This window comes from Agelaius phoeniceus, chromosome 1 (assembly GCF_051311805.1).
Source record: "Agelaius phoeniceus isolate bAgePho1 chromosome 1, bAgePho1.hap1, whole genome shotgun sequence".
Taxonomy (NCBI): Eukaryota; Metazoa; Chordata; class Aves; order Passeriformes; family Icteridae; genus Agelaius; species Agelaius phoeniceus.
In genome coordinates, this window is record NC_135265.1 from 115,386,096 (window position 1) to 115,402,294 (window position 16,199).

The 16,199-nt window shown below is 41.3% G+C and overlaps 1 protein-coding gene across 1 annotated transcript; it reads right to left on the reverse strand.

The window, feature by feature from the left end:
* Window positions 1-11,318: 11,318 nt before the first annotated feature.
* On the reverse strand, window positions 11,319-15,247 carry MOS (MOS proto-oncogene, serine/threonine kinase). Its single transcript, XM_077185721.1, has one exon. It carries the CDS (start codon window positions 14,093-14,095, stop codon window positions 13,046-13,048), a length of 1,050 nt encoding a protein of 349 aa, XP_077041836.1. The 5' UTR covers window positions 14,096-15,247; the 3' UTR covers window positions 11,319-13,045.
* Window positions 15,248-16,199: the final 952 nt, after the last annotated feature.

The following is a 16,199-nucleotide window of genomic DNA, read 5'->3' on the forward strand; positions in this document are numbered from 1 at the left end:
ATCCAAGTTCTTTGCTCAGCAATTAGCTTTCTCTACAGGTGCCTGAGCTACTGGAACTTCAGAAAAAAACCTGAAACTAAAAAATACTCCCTTCTAAAAGACTGATTTCTGTAGATGGGTAGCTAACTGGTATTGCTCTCTGAAGGTAGTAGGCAGACAGAATGCACAGCTGGAGTTCTCATATTAGCCTATCCATTTTACCATTTCTAAATTTTCATGCTAATTCTAGAGTAAAGCTCAGCATATAAAAATGCAACTACTTCTTAAAATACTAGATTGTCTTTACCTTAAAAAGTCCTCATGTAAGCATGACTCGATCTGTGATTCAGAAAAAGAGCAACTGTGCCTTGATGGAGTCTTTTACTGTTGACAAACATTGCTACAAATATTGATTGTTAGGAGATGTTTTCAAGTGGGCAACTTGAACTTCATCAAGCTCTTTCTACATGTGTGTTTTTTGCCTGGCAGATAATATCATTGATATAGACTTGGCTTCTAATGTCATTGATGTGATTAGAGCAAAACTTCTCCCTTGTCAGCCTGTTTTGCCTTGTTTTTCTGACACAGGTCACTGTGACAAAAAATACAAAGCTGCTGATATGCTACAGCATTTCTAGTGACATTGAATCTGGTACATCCCTACAATATTTGGGGCTGAAACATCATTGTCCATCTGGGAGGCTTTCAGGAGGATATTTGAATTCATCATGTTCTAGTTCAATCTTAATTTTTTTTTTTTTCAAATTAATGAATTACATGTTCTCTGCTTTCTTGGGAGACTGTTTTCTCTCCACTTCTTGCTCTGCAGATGTGATGCTTCCGTCAAATTTGTAATAATGAAAAAACAGCTTTGGCAGAAAATGATTCTGTAACTCAGACTTGAGAGCAACTAAGGTGGTTTATTGATTAGCAACCTATGATTTGCTGGTAATCAATGAACTATGTATTGTGGGTCGGTATCAGCACTACAACAGAAATCAGAATACAAGAGGCTTACAAACTGCTGGTAAGCACCTACAAGTTTCATACCTTTCTACAGTGATCTCACTTACATAGTCATACATTTCTTACATGCACTTCCACTCTCTTGCAAGAAGTGTGCATTACAATACACAGTCCCACTTTTGGAAGCCTGTGCAGCCGTTCCACATACAGGAGGGGTGTGGGTCCCTACTATTCCTTCATCCTGTCAGTCCCCCCCACTGTCTGTACCAGCAGTGGGGTGGCAGCTACTTACCATATCTGATGAGGAGGGTCTTAGAAATATTAGCACCTGCTGCAAGTTTTCTTCTAATAATCACAAATTCTCATACTGCTTTTCAAGCTTTTTTTTCCCCCTCAGAAGCCTCTTGTTAATCTAATTCCCTGGTTAGCATTTAATCTGGGTGGTCATTGTCTTAAGCAAGCTTTTTTATTGTTAATATTCTCTTAGTGTTATCAGGTTTTGGGCAAGCATCCTCTCAGAACATGCCAGTTTGGGTATTCTGTTCACACACTATTTATACTTGCATTCCTACCCTATCACCCATCCTTATCCAGGCCAGGTTACCAAGAGTGGGGGCATGCAATTCCTGTACAAAAAATCCCCAGTATCAGCCCAGTGAAAGCAGAACTAGTGCTGTGGGATTTTTGCATCCAGTTTTCAGTTTAGAAATCACCTCAGACGACTTCATGTGGGTAAATGTTAATCAAGTACAAAAAATAATAAACTCCACAAATCTCTCCAGCCTGGATTTGGCCACTTGAGGCAGCACCACTTGGCATTGCTTGTTGTGAAACAACCACTTGGCATTGCTTGTTGTGATATTTTCACTTTGTGAAAATAATTCAAGAAGACTGCAGTAGTTCTTAGAACACATTGAAAACTTGCACCTACCCAAATAATATCTGTGTGACTTATTGAACAGAACACGCTGTTTTAACACCAGAATTGGCTGGTGGCTTCCAGGATACAGGTTGTTTTGCTGCTCTTACCTCACTGGCTTCTCTATGGATGCTTTGTACTGACAGTGTTTAGGCACTAGTGGCACATACTGGTGCATGCAAACTCTCACAAGACTCTGCTATGAAAGACTTTGGAGTTGCCTTTTCTCTTTGTGTCTGCCTCCTGCAGAGACTGTGGGAGGCTGCCAGCCTCAGGGTATTAGCAGGGTTGGATGATGTCTGTCCTGGGAAGAAGAAATGGTGTTTCATTTTACAGCAATTCTGTTTACCAGTATATGTAGACCATATACATGTTTGCCCATGTGTTTTAGAGCCCAGATATGAAGTTGCTGATCATGGCTTTTTTCATCCAAAGACCAGTTTAATCTAATGTAATTCTTTGGCGAGACAGAGTAGTAGGGAATTGTTTCACGGGGCTTGTGCTGCTTCTCTGTCATGGAACAGGGATAATTTAAGGAATGGTTCTGGCCTCACACTGCCTTATGACTAAAAGAAAAATTTCTCTTGATATGGAATGCATCACTCCCTATATTTGTGGTTTTGTGTTCGTGAAAAGTTTTTCCTCATCTCTTGAGAACTGGTGTCCTTTTGTGATATTCTTGATCCAACGAGTTTTCAGATGATGAATGTTTGCAAGCAAAAAATTTAACAAAGGCTTGCCACAGATGACGAAGGGACTTAAAGCAAGGGGTGAGTTCCACCTTGATGTTACAGGGCTATTAGAGCCTGATATTAGTTGCAACTTGCAATCTTATGTAGATTACATCCAGGTGTCGGCCTTCTCTGGGACTTAAGGTGCCCTTCCCAACCCTGGCATCTGGAAAGAAAGATTAAAACCCATTCAGCAATGCTTCTCCTGTTGTGACCTGACCCTCTGTGAACCAGCCAAGCTAAATTACTCAAAACCTGACAGAAACAGGAATAGTAACACAGAACTTAGGACCTGGAACTAAAGGAGATATTGTGGTGTTAAAGATGTGCTTTAGAAACAGGAGTCAGTAGCCACTGAGGAAATCATCACACTGTGATTGCTCAGAACAGCTGGTCAGATCCACAATATAACATGAAAGTGATCCAAGAGGCATCAAATATGAAGAAGTTTTGGTTTCAAAGGGTTTACTAACTTCTCCACAAGGCTAATGTGGCAAAGTGGCAGCTGCAGTTTACTGCATGGAAGTTATGAGGTTGCAGTAGCAGGGCCGGAGCAACAACCATTGAGCTTGTAATATCATTCATAGAAGGCTCAGAAGTTTTGTTTAAGAGAATACCTTAGTAGGAGATTACAGCAAGTCTATTAAACTTATCTTTCACCTAAATGCATGCCAGAAGTTCCTACTTCATAAAAATGGGGCTTGTCCATGGCCTTTCATGCCAGTCTACAAAATGTGGTTGTAAATGTGGAATATAATTTGCTCTATTTTTCCCCTAGGAAATGATATAAAACAGAAAAGTATTATTCCCCCTGCAGCAATCACTTAAAAACAGCAACTATATGTAAATGAATATGCACTAATGTGAAATGATTGCACATCCGACATTCCTGCCTCCATACACAGTGAAATCCCCAGCAACAGGTCTTCCAGATCAAGGGAAGCAGTATTTCCTACAGGTTTAAAACTGAGGAAGAGATAGTATTAACATTTTTTAGGGTTGTGGTCAAGCATTCAATTTTTAGGCAAATAAAATTAAGTACTGTGGTAAACATAGAAGGTGGGTTTGAGTATGGTACCTATATCCCCTGAAAAGAATTTGTAGATATTAATACTTGTCATTTTTTCAGCATTATGACCTCAGGTTTTTAGTTTATGTGTGAAACACATATGTTTAAAGATACTGTTTCAATAGTTATGACTGTTGGAAGTTGTTTCTGAGAGCATCCAGCAGTCACTTCATCTTACCAATAGCCCCTTACCACACTGCCACAGGTGTATTTCCTTTTTGAGAGTCCCTTATTCAGAGAAATAACTGATTCTCATACACTCTTCTGAAATGTTCCTGAGGTGAGGGAGAGCCGATCCCTTTGTTCTGGCATGAACAAATGCTTATGCTAATACCTAGGAATTATTTCTCATTTTTCCTAGCGGAAAAAAAAAAGGCAAAAGCAGCAGCACACCTTTGATACAGAAAAGGGAGTTTTTTACTCTTAAAAATCTTCTGTATATAAAGCAAATTTCTTTTCCAATGAAAAATTTACCAGTTCTTGTGTACTAGCATACATTGCTAAGTCATTGGTGCTACTTAAATATAACACTAACTAATCATAATCAGTAATAGTGTAATCATAAAGAAAAGGAAATTTTAAAGCCCTCTCAGGCAGTCTGGGCACTGGTAATGGCTTGCAGAGCCATTAAAATTAAACAAGTTTTAAGATCAATTGGGGCTTTTGGGGGCTGGGAGCAAGAGGAAGTCTATGCTTCATTCAACAAACCAAGAGACTACTCTGACCTGGTGGAAACAGGTGACCACTCTGAACTAAATCAGTGGCCTTCTCTGATGTTAAGCACTAGTTCAAGACTCAGGACCCTGACAGTTCAGTGGGCAGGTATCTCCAGGATACAACAGAGAAAGCCACACACCAGTATAAACTTACTTTTCAGTGAGAGCTTCACTGATTGAAAGGGTTGTAGCAGATAGGTTTGGATTTTGGAGTGTCTCCTGGCTCCCTGTCTCTGGCTTATCTCCTTGCCTCCTCCAGCTCCCTCCCTCCCTGGGCAAATGGCTCTTTTGCTGTGATCAGTCAGGTAGTGCTGATTTCTCATGATCATGACACTTTTTCAAATGCTGTTTGCAATTCAATGTACAACTTTTTAAACAAACAATGCAACCATGAAAACTTTTTTTAAAATTTACTACTAACTACATTTGTTTCCTCTGAAAGTCAGCTGTTGGCAGGAATGATTTATTAAACTTTAGGAATATCTAATTTTCCCCTTTCAATGAGACAACATCTAATAGAAATCATTTCACTCCCAAAAGTTGTACAAGGATTGACAACTTTATGGGAGGTCTGGAGTTCTGTAAGCTTCTTAACAAACAGAAATCAGTGTGACATTCATCTATTGGCACGTTAGTGCAGTGATACATTCCTTCAAAGGTTTTGCATGTAGCTTTTGTGTTATCTGCAAACCATTTTATTGGAACTGTTAATTAAGAGAAAAACAAGGATGTGGAAAAGGTGTGTGGTATCTCTCTAAATTTACTGTACTATGTAATATATACTATTAACTGCTATTAAAAAAGAAATCCAGCCTCCCCAGCCTATCAGTTCCCTTATTTACATTCAGCTTTTTTACAATCTCTGTTCAGGTGCAACTTTTTATACTTGTCTCTGGTACCGGCTTCATTTGTGCCATATCTGAATCAAAACCCTTTCACCATTTTTAAGTGGTCGAGAAAAATACATGGCTTGAAAATAAAACTGGTTTTCCTTCTGCCCTTGTGGAGGGAGTGACTTAAAAAGAACTGGACACATACATTTCCAATTTGCAGCCTACTTTGCTCTTTGTAGCCTGGCACATGTGCAGTAGAATATTTATTAAGTTATGAATTGCTCTATTATCCCAGGTGCCCTGCAAAGGCAAATGCAATCACCTCCCTGCTCTGCTGAACACTTGGGCTATTGAACTTCAGGCTGGGTCGACAGCAGAACTCAGCCTTGTGCTCAGGGAAGTCCAGGGCTGGGTGGTGGTGCCTCCACTGTCAAATTGTCCCATGGCATCCCTAGCTACTGGCAGACTGGGATAGATGCCAGTAAACTTTTTTGTTCCATTTGCCTTCTTTAACTGGTTTTAAGGCTTTTCTTTGACAGGCAGACAAATATTTGGCAGCTGGGTTAACTGAAGCATAGAAAGAGCCTCTTTGAGCGCTGCATGAAGGTATTTGCAGCAGATAAATAGCTAGAACAAAGTAAAACTAGAATATTCCACATACAGTTAATTTTTAAAATAACCATTTCCTATCCTTATTTTCATCTTAGTTGTAGCTGATGAAATTATGTACACAGATACTAACACTGCAAAAAATTGATACATGAGTCAAATAATAAGCATCCACTTAAGTCCCATTGAATTTACAAATGTTTGTGGTATATCATGTGAAACAGTTTTTGTTTGTTTTCTTTGCTGTGGTATATCTTACCACAGAATACAGAAGCAACCCATACTTCTTCAGACTTATGTTTTCATGCTTCCCATCCTACCTTCTGAATTGACTATGTGCCCCCTTCCAAGTTATGTAGTATTTTTATTGTTTGAAAATAGTGATGTTATCACTTTCTTTCTGGACTGAGATAAAGCATAATAAAAAAAAAAAAAAAAGTAGAAAGAGGAGCAAACAACATAAAGAGCATAGCATCAAGCATTGTATCTTATGCTAACTTCTTTTAAAACCCATCATGAAATGTCTCTTGATATTTCTACTTGGGATCCAAAGACACTTAGCCTTCAATAATAGCTATAGTAATTGAAGATTAATATGGAATTATAGGCATCCATGCTTTTTCTTTTCCTTTTTTCTCATTTTCCTAGAAACTGTTTATTATAATTGCATTGTTCCCATGCTTCTAGCCATCTTTTCTTGTCTTTCTTGTAATCACTTGACTACTAAAATAATTGTTGCACTTTGCAGAACTCAGGATAATGTGGAAGTTGCTTTTCATTGTAACGCATGAAAAAAAATTAATTTTGACCTAAAACCATTCCAGCACTAATTAGTATTGGCTCTTATCTGGGGATTCACTTTGAATTAGGTAAAATTACATAAAATCATTTATAAGTGCATTAAAAATCATTAAGTGCATCCTGTCAAGCTTTATACATGAGCCCATTTGAGTAAGGAGATGTGTCAGGGGAGATTGGGATGGTGAATGACATTTTTTATAAATAAAAGAAAAAAAAGGCCAGAATCAGGACTTTTAACTCATGCTTTCCCTTAGTGGACAATACTGTCTGTATAACCAAGAAAGCACAAAATACAACACTCTAATATGGATAATATGTCCAGCACTACTGCTGTTGGTTAGTACCCATAAGAATACAAGCACTTTCCAGTATCTTCTTTATATGTACTTTCCAAATGCAACCAGGTCTGGTAGTTAGGTACTGGGAGATTAATGAGAAAGACCTGAGGTTTCCATGCAGGCTGTGGTTACCCCAGACTGCCATGAGGCAGGAGCTAACCCACCCAGTTTTTGAATAGTTAGCTCTCAGTGCTGCAGAGCTGGAAGTTTGAAAGGCAGCTTGTGCTGCTTAGGGACAGAAAACATAAAACAAAACAAAAGCTCACCTTGAGAAGCTGGCTACTGTGACATGGCATCCCAGGGTCCCAGAACCAGCACTTGGCACATTAAAAACAATACCCAAAACAAACAAATAAACAAACTAACTAAACTAAACACGAGAATAGTTGAGTTTCCAAGGAAAATAATTATTACAAGCTGTGAAATTTGGTTAATAGTAAGACAGATCTAACCTGATCTTAAGATCTGATCTGATCTTAATAGAAAGACCTGACCTTTACATTTACCAGCTGGGAGAAATGAGGCTTTGTTCTTTCCCCAGAACACAGTCAAGATGAGTGGTGATTCTTATTTGAGGAGGTACACTCTTATTGATGTTCTTAGCATCAGTAGCTAATAGCTCATGCCTTGAATAGAGCATCCCTGGCTGTCAAAGACATTCCAATACCACCAATTCCCAGACTTACACTTGCATTATCTGAATCTCTGCAATACTTCAATAAACCTTCTGTTTAGGCTGATCAAGCTACTGGCAATCAGTTCCAGAAACAAAGAGAATAAATAAACTAGGTTCAAGTAGCACTTAAGGTTTATAACTTAGAATCATGTCTTGCTAACCATCTGGAGCTGTGTTGCATACACATGCAAGGGCAAAGAGAGAGAAAGGACAAAACCAGTTTATAGAAAGGGAAAAATCTTGATGAACAGAATCCCCTTAGAGTTGTGACACAATTGTCTGCAACTGCTCTGCTAGCATCATGTCCCTTCTACTGAACGTTTTTTGGGGGTATGCAAGTGTGACAAAGTTAATAGCAAAGTGCAGCTACACTTATTAGCTCATTCCAGCTTTAGGAGCAGGAAAGAATCTTTTAAAAACCTGAATCTGGGTCCAGATGAAGAAAACAAAAAGGAAAAAAGTCTGGTGGATTACATATAAAAATAGAGGGAGAAAAAAAACTTCAAGGAACTAACAGAAACTCCATAATTTTTTATTTTCAGAATATCAAGAACAAGAAATCTGTCAAGACTCACTGGCAGATCTATTGATGTCAGGTTTCAGGTTTTTAAAAGAAAAACAAAACAAAACAAAAAAATCCCAAAAACAAGATCAAGACTACTCCCACCTAAACATTTTCACCTGTTTCCCCCTCAAGACAACAAGCCATTGTAAAGAACCAGAGTGATCCTTGCATGTACATTGTCCTGAAGGAAACACAACATAGGCTCTTGCTAGGATTTTTGTAGAACTCAGGAGATGTCTGAAATTCAAACATCTATGAATGTTATTATTGAGGAAGGAGATGTGTCAGGGGAGATTGGGATGGTGAATGCCATTTTTTATAAAACAAAAGAAAAAAAGGCCAGAATCAGGCATTTTAACTCATGGTTTTTATGACTGGAGAACTTCTGTGGTTAGAAGTGACCTCTGGAGACTGTCTAGTCCAACCCTCTCGAAAACAGGGTCAACTAGAGCTGCTTGTTCTGTACCATGTCAAGCTGGGCTCTGAGTATCTCCAAGGATGAAGACTCCTTAACCCTTCTGAACAACCTGCTCCAGTGTTTGACCATTTTCACTGTAAAAATGTTTTCTCTTGCATTTAAATGGGGTTTCCTGTCCTTCTATTTTTGTCCATTACATCTCATCCTGCCACTGAGCAGCACTGAGAAGACGCTGTCTCCATCTTTATTGGATGATAAATACTGCCTCCTATCCGTATTTCTACAAACTGGCAAGATCCCCCCGAGCCTTCTTTTTTGAGGCTGAAGGCTCCCATCTCTCAGTTCCTCCTCACATGCAGAAGTTCCAATTCTGTGATCAACTTAATGGCCCTTTGCTGCACTCCTGGTCCAGTACCTCCGTGACTTTCTTGTTCCGGCAGAGCCCTGACACATTGTCCTGCGTGTACGACTATTATCTTCAATAATCTCCTGTAGCCGTGCTGAAGAGCTGGCAGCAGCCTCTGGAGCGCACGCCAGGTGCTGTTGGCCGCCTCTGCCGCAAGGGCGCATTGCTCGCTCATGTTCTGCTCGCTGTCTGCCAGCAGCTCCAGCTCCTTCCTGCAAAGCTCCTTCCCAGCCCTTGGCCCCGGCCGCGTCCTGGTGCACGGGCCGCAGCTCCCTGCACTGGTCGCCATCAGCAGATTTCTGCAGCTTGGTAATGTCTCTGAACACCGGCACAGCCACCCAAGGTATTGCCTGCTCCGTCCAATTCTGTATCACCTGCAAACTTGCAGAGAGTGCTCCATCCCATCATCCAAGCCCTCAGTGCAGATGTTAGCCAGCCCAGTGCTGATCTCTGGCATTCACCACTAATGACTGGTCTCCCACTGGACCTCATGTCACTGATCACAACCCTTTGAGCCCAGTAGCTCAGCTAATTTTCAGTTTTTACTATTTAGTCAGTACTTCATCAACTTCTGAGGATGTAATGGCAAACAGTGCTAAAAACCTCCCTAAGGTCAAGATGAGCAACCACCACTGCCCTCCAGCAGCCAGTAATCTCATGGCAAAAGGCTACTAAGTTGGTCAAGCATGATTTCCTCTTCATAAATCCCAGATGACCACTCCAAATCACTTTTTGTCCTTCATATGTTTGGCAATGATTTCCAGAGTTTTTTTTTTTTTCCACCAGTTTTCCAGGGATTTAGATGAGGTTGACTGGCTGTAAGTTTTCCAGCTCCTCCTTCTTGGCCATCTTGCAGACAGGAGTTACATTTGTTTTCTTTGAGACCTCAGAATTCTCTCCTGAGCACCACGACCTTCCAAAGACAGCCTAGAGTTGCCTAGCAAGGACATTGGCAAGCTCCCTCAGCATTTGTGAGCACATCCCATCAGGGCCAAAGAACTTCTGTACACCTTGGTTGTTTCCGTGTTCCCTAACCTGATCTTTCTTTATCAATAGTAAATCTTCTTTGCTTCAGACCCCACACTGGTCTCTCAACTCTTGCATATTTATTATTTATGCTTTAGTTTAATCAGAAGCTCCTTGCTTATCCTTGGAGGCATCCTGTCACCTTTACCTGATTTGCTGCTCATGGGGATGGACCAGTCTTGAGGCTGGAGAAGGCAATTCGTGAAAATCAACCAGGTGTTGTTGGCCCTTCTTCTCTCCAGGATCATATCCTGGGGAAGTCTTTAAAAAATCAATTTCCTAATTCCATGAGTGATATCTGTACAAGATACATTAGCAGATTCTATATTAAAGGAAATAACAGATACATAGAGATGATTTGTTTAGAAGGAGCCAATATTGCTTTCATTGGAAGAATTGCACTTCACAGTTGTGTTGGATTGTATTGGAATTCTTTAGGAGCAGTGACAGCATGTTGATAAGGCACTGATTGATATGTTCCCTTAGAGTTTCCAAAGGCATTTAAAAAATCCTTCACTACAAACTTTTGAAAGGTACTAAGCAGCCACATTTAGCAGAGAAATCCCTGCTGGGTAAGGGGCTGGGTAAGTCAAAGATAGGCACAGGGAGTAAAACTGTCAGTTCTCCCAGCAGGAAAAAGTGGCCACTGGTGTTTCAGGGGATGCTCTGCTGCCCAGCACATCCACAAATGAAGTTCAAGATGGAGAGCCAGAATATGAACAAATTTGCTAATGGTGGAGTTATTTAATTGCAAGGGCCAACTACAAACTGGCAGAAAGAAATTCAAGGTATATTGGTATAAAGTGAGGCAAACAGGCAAACTTACCATCTTACATAGAACCAAGGATTCTGAGCTGTTCAGCTAGAGATATTTCTTGATTAGCATTAACTCAGAGCTCATTAGCAATCAAAAAACAAAACAAACCTTTGAAGTTAATAAAACAGAGACCATCATTATGGCAGCAGAGTATGGTGTGCCTACATCTTGAGTGCTGTGCAGAGCTCTCTCTCACACTATCAAAAGAGAACCCCATAAAATTGACAGAAACATCTGCAGGGCTGATTATACTTCAAGAGTAGACCTTGGCCATTCAGTATCCTTCTGTCAAGTACAACAGAGAATTTGAAGGGTGCTTGATTTTTCACAGAGGCTCAAGTAGCACTTGTTGATGCTAAAGTATCATTAAGGAAAAAATCACAGGTTTCTAGCAGTATAAGCAGCAAGCTTCCTAGACTGGCAAAATAAATACAACACAAGCATTTAGGAGCTACTAGAAAAAATTAATTCAATTTTTTATTATTTTCAAAGCTGCAGAAACATTTTTACTGCTTGATATTGAGGTAAGGCACGTCAATGGCTTTATCTAAAAATTTATCTTGCATGCCCTCAGCTAATCATTTCAAAGGTAACTGACTTAGTATCATAACTTCTATAAAACAACTTCTTTATTAAATAAGTTACACAATAAACACACACACAAAAAGTTCTGGGTCTATAGCATAATTATTTTGACAGAGAAACACAGGAAACTTTTCCCAGAATTTACTTCAGGGTTTTTTATTCCAGCCAGCATTTTCTATTTCCACTTAAGGGGGACAGAAGACCAAGAAATAGTTAAGCTTAGATATGCTTTATAAACCATTAATTTCAATTACCAACCCAAATACCATAAAGACCTACAGAATCATCTCAAATTCACACAGTTGCTCATTTCCAGGATTTCACGGGGCTAAGAACAGATGTGTGTCAGAAATCAGGAAACTGGCTCCATTCCTTTGGGATTTTTTTTTTCCAGAATGGAACTGGGGGGAGGGAGGGTAAAGAAGAAAAACAATTTGACTGAAACATCACTCTTTCTCCTGTCTTAAAAAGAAGCAGAGGCTTTGAGCAGAATGGCAATATCAGCTACAGCAGGCAGCTCCAGATAAGGGTGCAGATGTACAATTATCAGTTCTGATAAGTCAGGGATCAGAGCTTTTTGTCTTCAGCGTTGCCTACAGCACTTCCTTTCCCAGACACACTACAACCAGATTAGGAAAGATAGCAGATAAGACATAAGCAGTGCACAGGATAGTTCAATAGTGTACTTTGAGCACCAGCAGAGGAACATTATTGCTGCTGTAAGCAAACTTCCTTTTCAGTACTTCCAGTATCTTGTCCAACACTGAGCCATGTGTTATAAAGCAAAATAATCCTCACTTTACCATTCTTCCCCCCCCTTTTTTAAACTCTATTCTGCACAAAATCTTATAATGCTTCAAAATTTACAGTGTTCCAACTAGCAAGTTGCTACTGACACACCTGGTAGCAGGGAAGTCTTGTAAAAGGACAAGTTGTTAATGCAACTTCTTACTCTTAGTAGCCTTAGACTGACAAAAAGGTTCTTTATTTCAAGGAGTATGTGAGTAGTTCACATTTTCCATATCAGAAGCAGCATACTTACTGAAATTAGGTACATCTAAGAACAAGTTAAATAGACCACTGACACTCTGTATTTATTTTTCTGCATTCATTGATTTGTAATACATACTCATTCCTTGGTTAGTGAAGAGGAAAAGCTGAAGTGCACTACCCTAGCTGGTGTCAAGAACTACTCATATTTGACATTTTAAAAATACCAAAAGGTATTATGCATAAAGAACCTTCCAAAAGCAGACCCTTGTTTCTACTTCACTTACTTACAACCAACATTTTTTCTGCACATCACATTTCCTAGTGAGCAAGGCAGCACACAACACATCAACCAGAAAAAATCATGTTTGCCAACATCTTCATCTTTGCCACTACCCCCTTCCAGGGTAAAACCCCACAGTTTCATTAAATCTCTTTATTTTTAATTGTCCTATATCAAAACAATTTGGGGTATTTTTTCCCAGTATAAAAAACAGCAACAAAACCTTTAGATCACACAGTGGCTGAATTCATCGCGTTCAGAGGAAGGGTAGAGGGAAAGAAAAGCCCGCAAAAGGAATATAAAGAGTCCTGAGTTTTCCTAGAGGCTCTGCTTGAGGGCGCTGAGGCTGGGGAGCAGCTGCTCTGCACACAGACGCTCCTCTGCATTGGCCTTCCAGCAGCAGCTGATGATGCTGTGCAGTGCCTGGCCCACGGCAGACTCGTGGAACTCCCCGGCAGCCAGCGACGGGCGCAGGTTGTAGGCGACCACGGCGTAGAGCACATGCTGCCGCTCGCCCAGGTATGGCTGCTCCCGGGTCACCATCTGCCAGAGAGTGATGGCAAACGAGTAGATGTCTGCTTTGGCAGTGACCCTCTCCCCCTTGAGGAGCTCAGGGGCACGGTGTGTGTACGTGCCCCCTTGCTGGCAAACACGGGCGCTCTGGGACGAGCCCTTCTCCAGTTTCTGGGAGCACCCAAAGTCTCCAATCTTGCACACTCCCTGCTCAGTGATGAAAACATTTGCAGGTTTCAGGTCCAAGTGCACAATGTCCTGTGAGTGCAGAAAGGCTAAGCCTGTCGCGATGTCACAAGAATAGCACACAGTCTCTTCCATGCTCAGGGCCTTCCCTCCACATCCTTCTTCCTCGTCCTCCCCCTGTCTCCATGCATCCCCAGTGCCATAAATGACATGGTGCAGGGTGATGTTACCCACATACTCCATGATGATGGTGCCCAGGCTGTTCTCGCTGGCTGGGGCGCAGGTGCTGGCAGCCACCACACGTACCACATTATCGTGTTGGAGCTGGGCCACGTTCAGCTCAGCCCAGAAGCTCTGCCGCGATGCCAGCCGGTTTTTGCTGCTCTTCTTCACCTGCTTCACAGCCACCGTGGCACCATGGTAGGTGGCTTTGTAGACAGAGCCAAAGCCCCCAGATCCCAAGGGCTGCAGCAGGCAGAGTTGCTCCCAGTCAATGGAGCACCAGGACAGACGTGAGGGCAAGCGGCGAGTCCTGGCTGAAGAAGCTCCCCCCAAAAAGCTTTTGCTGTCTTTGCCAGGGATAACTAAAGGGCTGCTGCAGGGGCGCAAATTTGCAGAGGGGGAATACTCAAAAGAAAGAAAACAATTAAGAGGAATAGGTGATGGCATAATATGAAGGAGAAAACAACAGGCAGCTACTAAGACAGAAGACTACAAAGCTTCCCTGGTAGAAAGGACTCTAAACCACCTTCCAAAGCCTTTTATCCTCCCTTCACCATTTTCCCTCCCTCCCCCAAATGAACTGCATCTGTCCCAACTGTCAGAACCAAATCAGGTTCACCTGGAAACATTCTTCTCCAACCCTGAAGCAAATCTCTAGAAAATCAAGGCAAACAGATTTAAAGCTAAAAAATGATTAACTCATAAGTATTTCACATCATTTCTAATCTCAAAAGAAAAAGAAATATGTTCTGCCCATTGAATGCCTCTAGCAAAATGCCCCAGGAATAAATAAAGCAGTGACAGGTGATTGCATTTCACCATGGCTCCAGGCAGGAATGATCAGCATCAGGTGCATTAAACAGCTCAAAGTCTTTCTCAGTGGAAGCAGCTGAAGTGGTGAGTGCTAATGTTTGATGATGCTATGGCAGGCATAAATATAAAATTGTGTTTGTAGGACCCTACCACTTAAACATAACTGGGACAAGGGGACTGGTTTGGGTGCTTAGCTTTGCCCATGCAGTACCACAACTTTAATAGCAGCATAAAGACAAATTATTGTTGAGCATCTTCCTTTGGATACAGTAACTAGAATTACACACAAGTATTTGGTCATTTTCTCATCACACCCCTTGCAGTACTACAGGTGTGTATTTTATTTCTGGATTCTTCTTAGAAAAATTATTGCTGAATTTACAGAGCTGTTCTGGCAGAAATCAAAGAAACATAATTGTGTTAGTGGTCCATGTGGTTTTTAAGGAGCTTTTTTAAATTTTGACCCTCTCACATATTTGCAGTGCTTGTGCTAACTGACATGGTGTTTGGTACCAGCTGTACTGCCCAGACAGCAGAGCACCCTTATGGGATAAAGGATTTTTGAAAATTCCAATATCTTTCTGTACATGTTGACAAATATCTTGGAAAACTTGGAAGCCATTTCCTACCTCCTCACTCTTCAGAACCTTCCTCTGGATGTCAGATTTTTCAGTACAGATTCTGCCATGGGACTTCAAACTGACAGTGCCTCTTTCTCCAGGGTTTCTCTCTGGGCAGCACTGACTGCAGGTGGTCCTGGTGTTTTCTTTTCATTTTTGTTGGGGTTTTTTTTGTTTGGTTTTTTTTTGTTTGGTTTTGGTTTTTTTTGTTTTTTGTTTTTTTTTTTAATCTGGGTGTGTATAATGTGGACCACAGGCTGCTGAGAGGGGGTTTAAAGGGTAGCCAGACCATGTGCAAGCAGAACTGGAGTGTTCTCCTCCTTGAGCTGGGTTCAGTTTTTCACCCTAACACACAAACCTGATGTTCCAAAGTCATCTCCTGACCCTCCCTGAACTCTAGATCAGCTGGACCAGGGCGTCTCAAAGACATCACTCCTCGGTGAATCAGTGATGGAGATCTTCCCCAGTACTGAGATTTAGGACGATCAGCTCCTCTTTCCTGGCCCCTCCCAGAAGGGACTGTGGCAGTGCAAGAGGCCCCAGGACCCACCAGGTGCTGCCACAGCCCGTTGTACAGCATGAGCCAGCCAAGTAATATCCTACTGCTACCCCTGCTTCAGGGCATTTCTCTGGCTCATCATCAGTTACTCAGGGATGTTTTGGGGTGGGGGAGGACCAGAGGATCTTTAGCGTGGTTTTAAATATGCAGTGAAATAAGCCATGGAGACAACAGGTATTAACTTTCCTTTCCTGAGCAGTACTCAGGTGTTAAGCCTGTATGTAAAGTCTTCATTTCCAATGTTTACAGAGAATGTCTTCTAGGCAGCTGAGTTGTGGTGGAAATGAAAAGCTGCAGAAAGTGGATGAAGCTACAGAAGAGAGGAAAGATTTTTATGCCTGTTTTCTGAGTGCTAGTAGGGCTCCAGTTCTTCAACAGGCTTCTGTGCCATACAGTATATAAAAGCACCAGAAAGACATTTCTGCTCTGAATTTTCCAAGCCTGATTTCACCAGGTTATGGTGGCAGTGAAGTTCAAAGGGAAAGCTGAATGTGGAGAGGCACAGGTAGAAGGATGTGTGGATGAAAAGACTGAGCACAGACCTGTTAAGCTGACAGCT

Coding starts and splice junctions, on each gene's coding strand:
- MOS (XM_077185721.1), bottom strand. CDS start 14,095: ATGCCATCACCTATTCCTCTTAATTGTTTTCTTTCTTTTGAGTATTCC.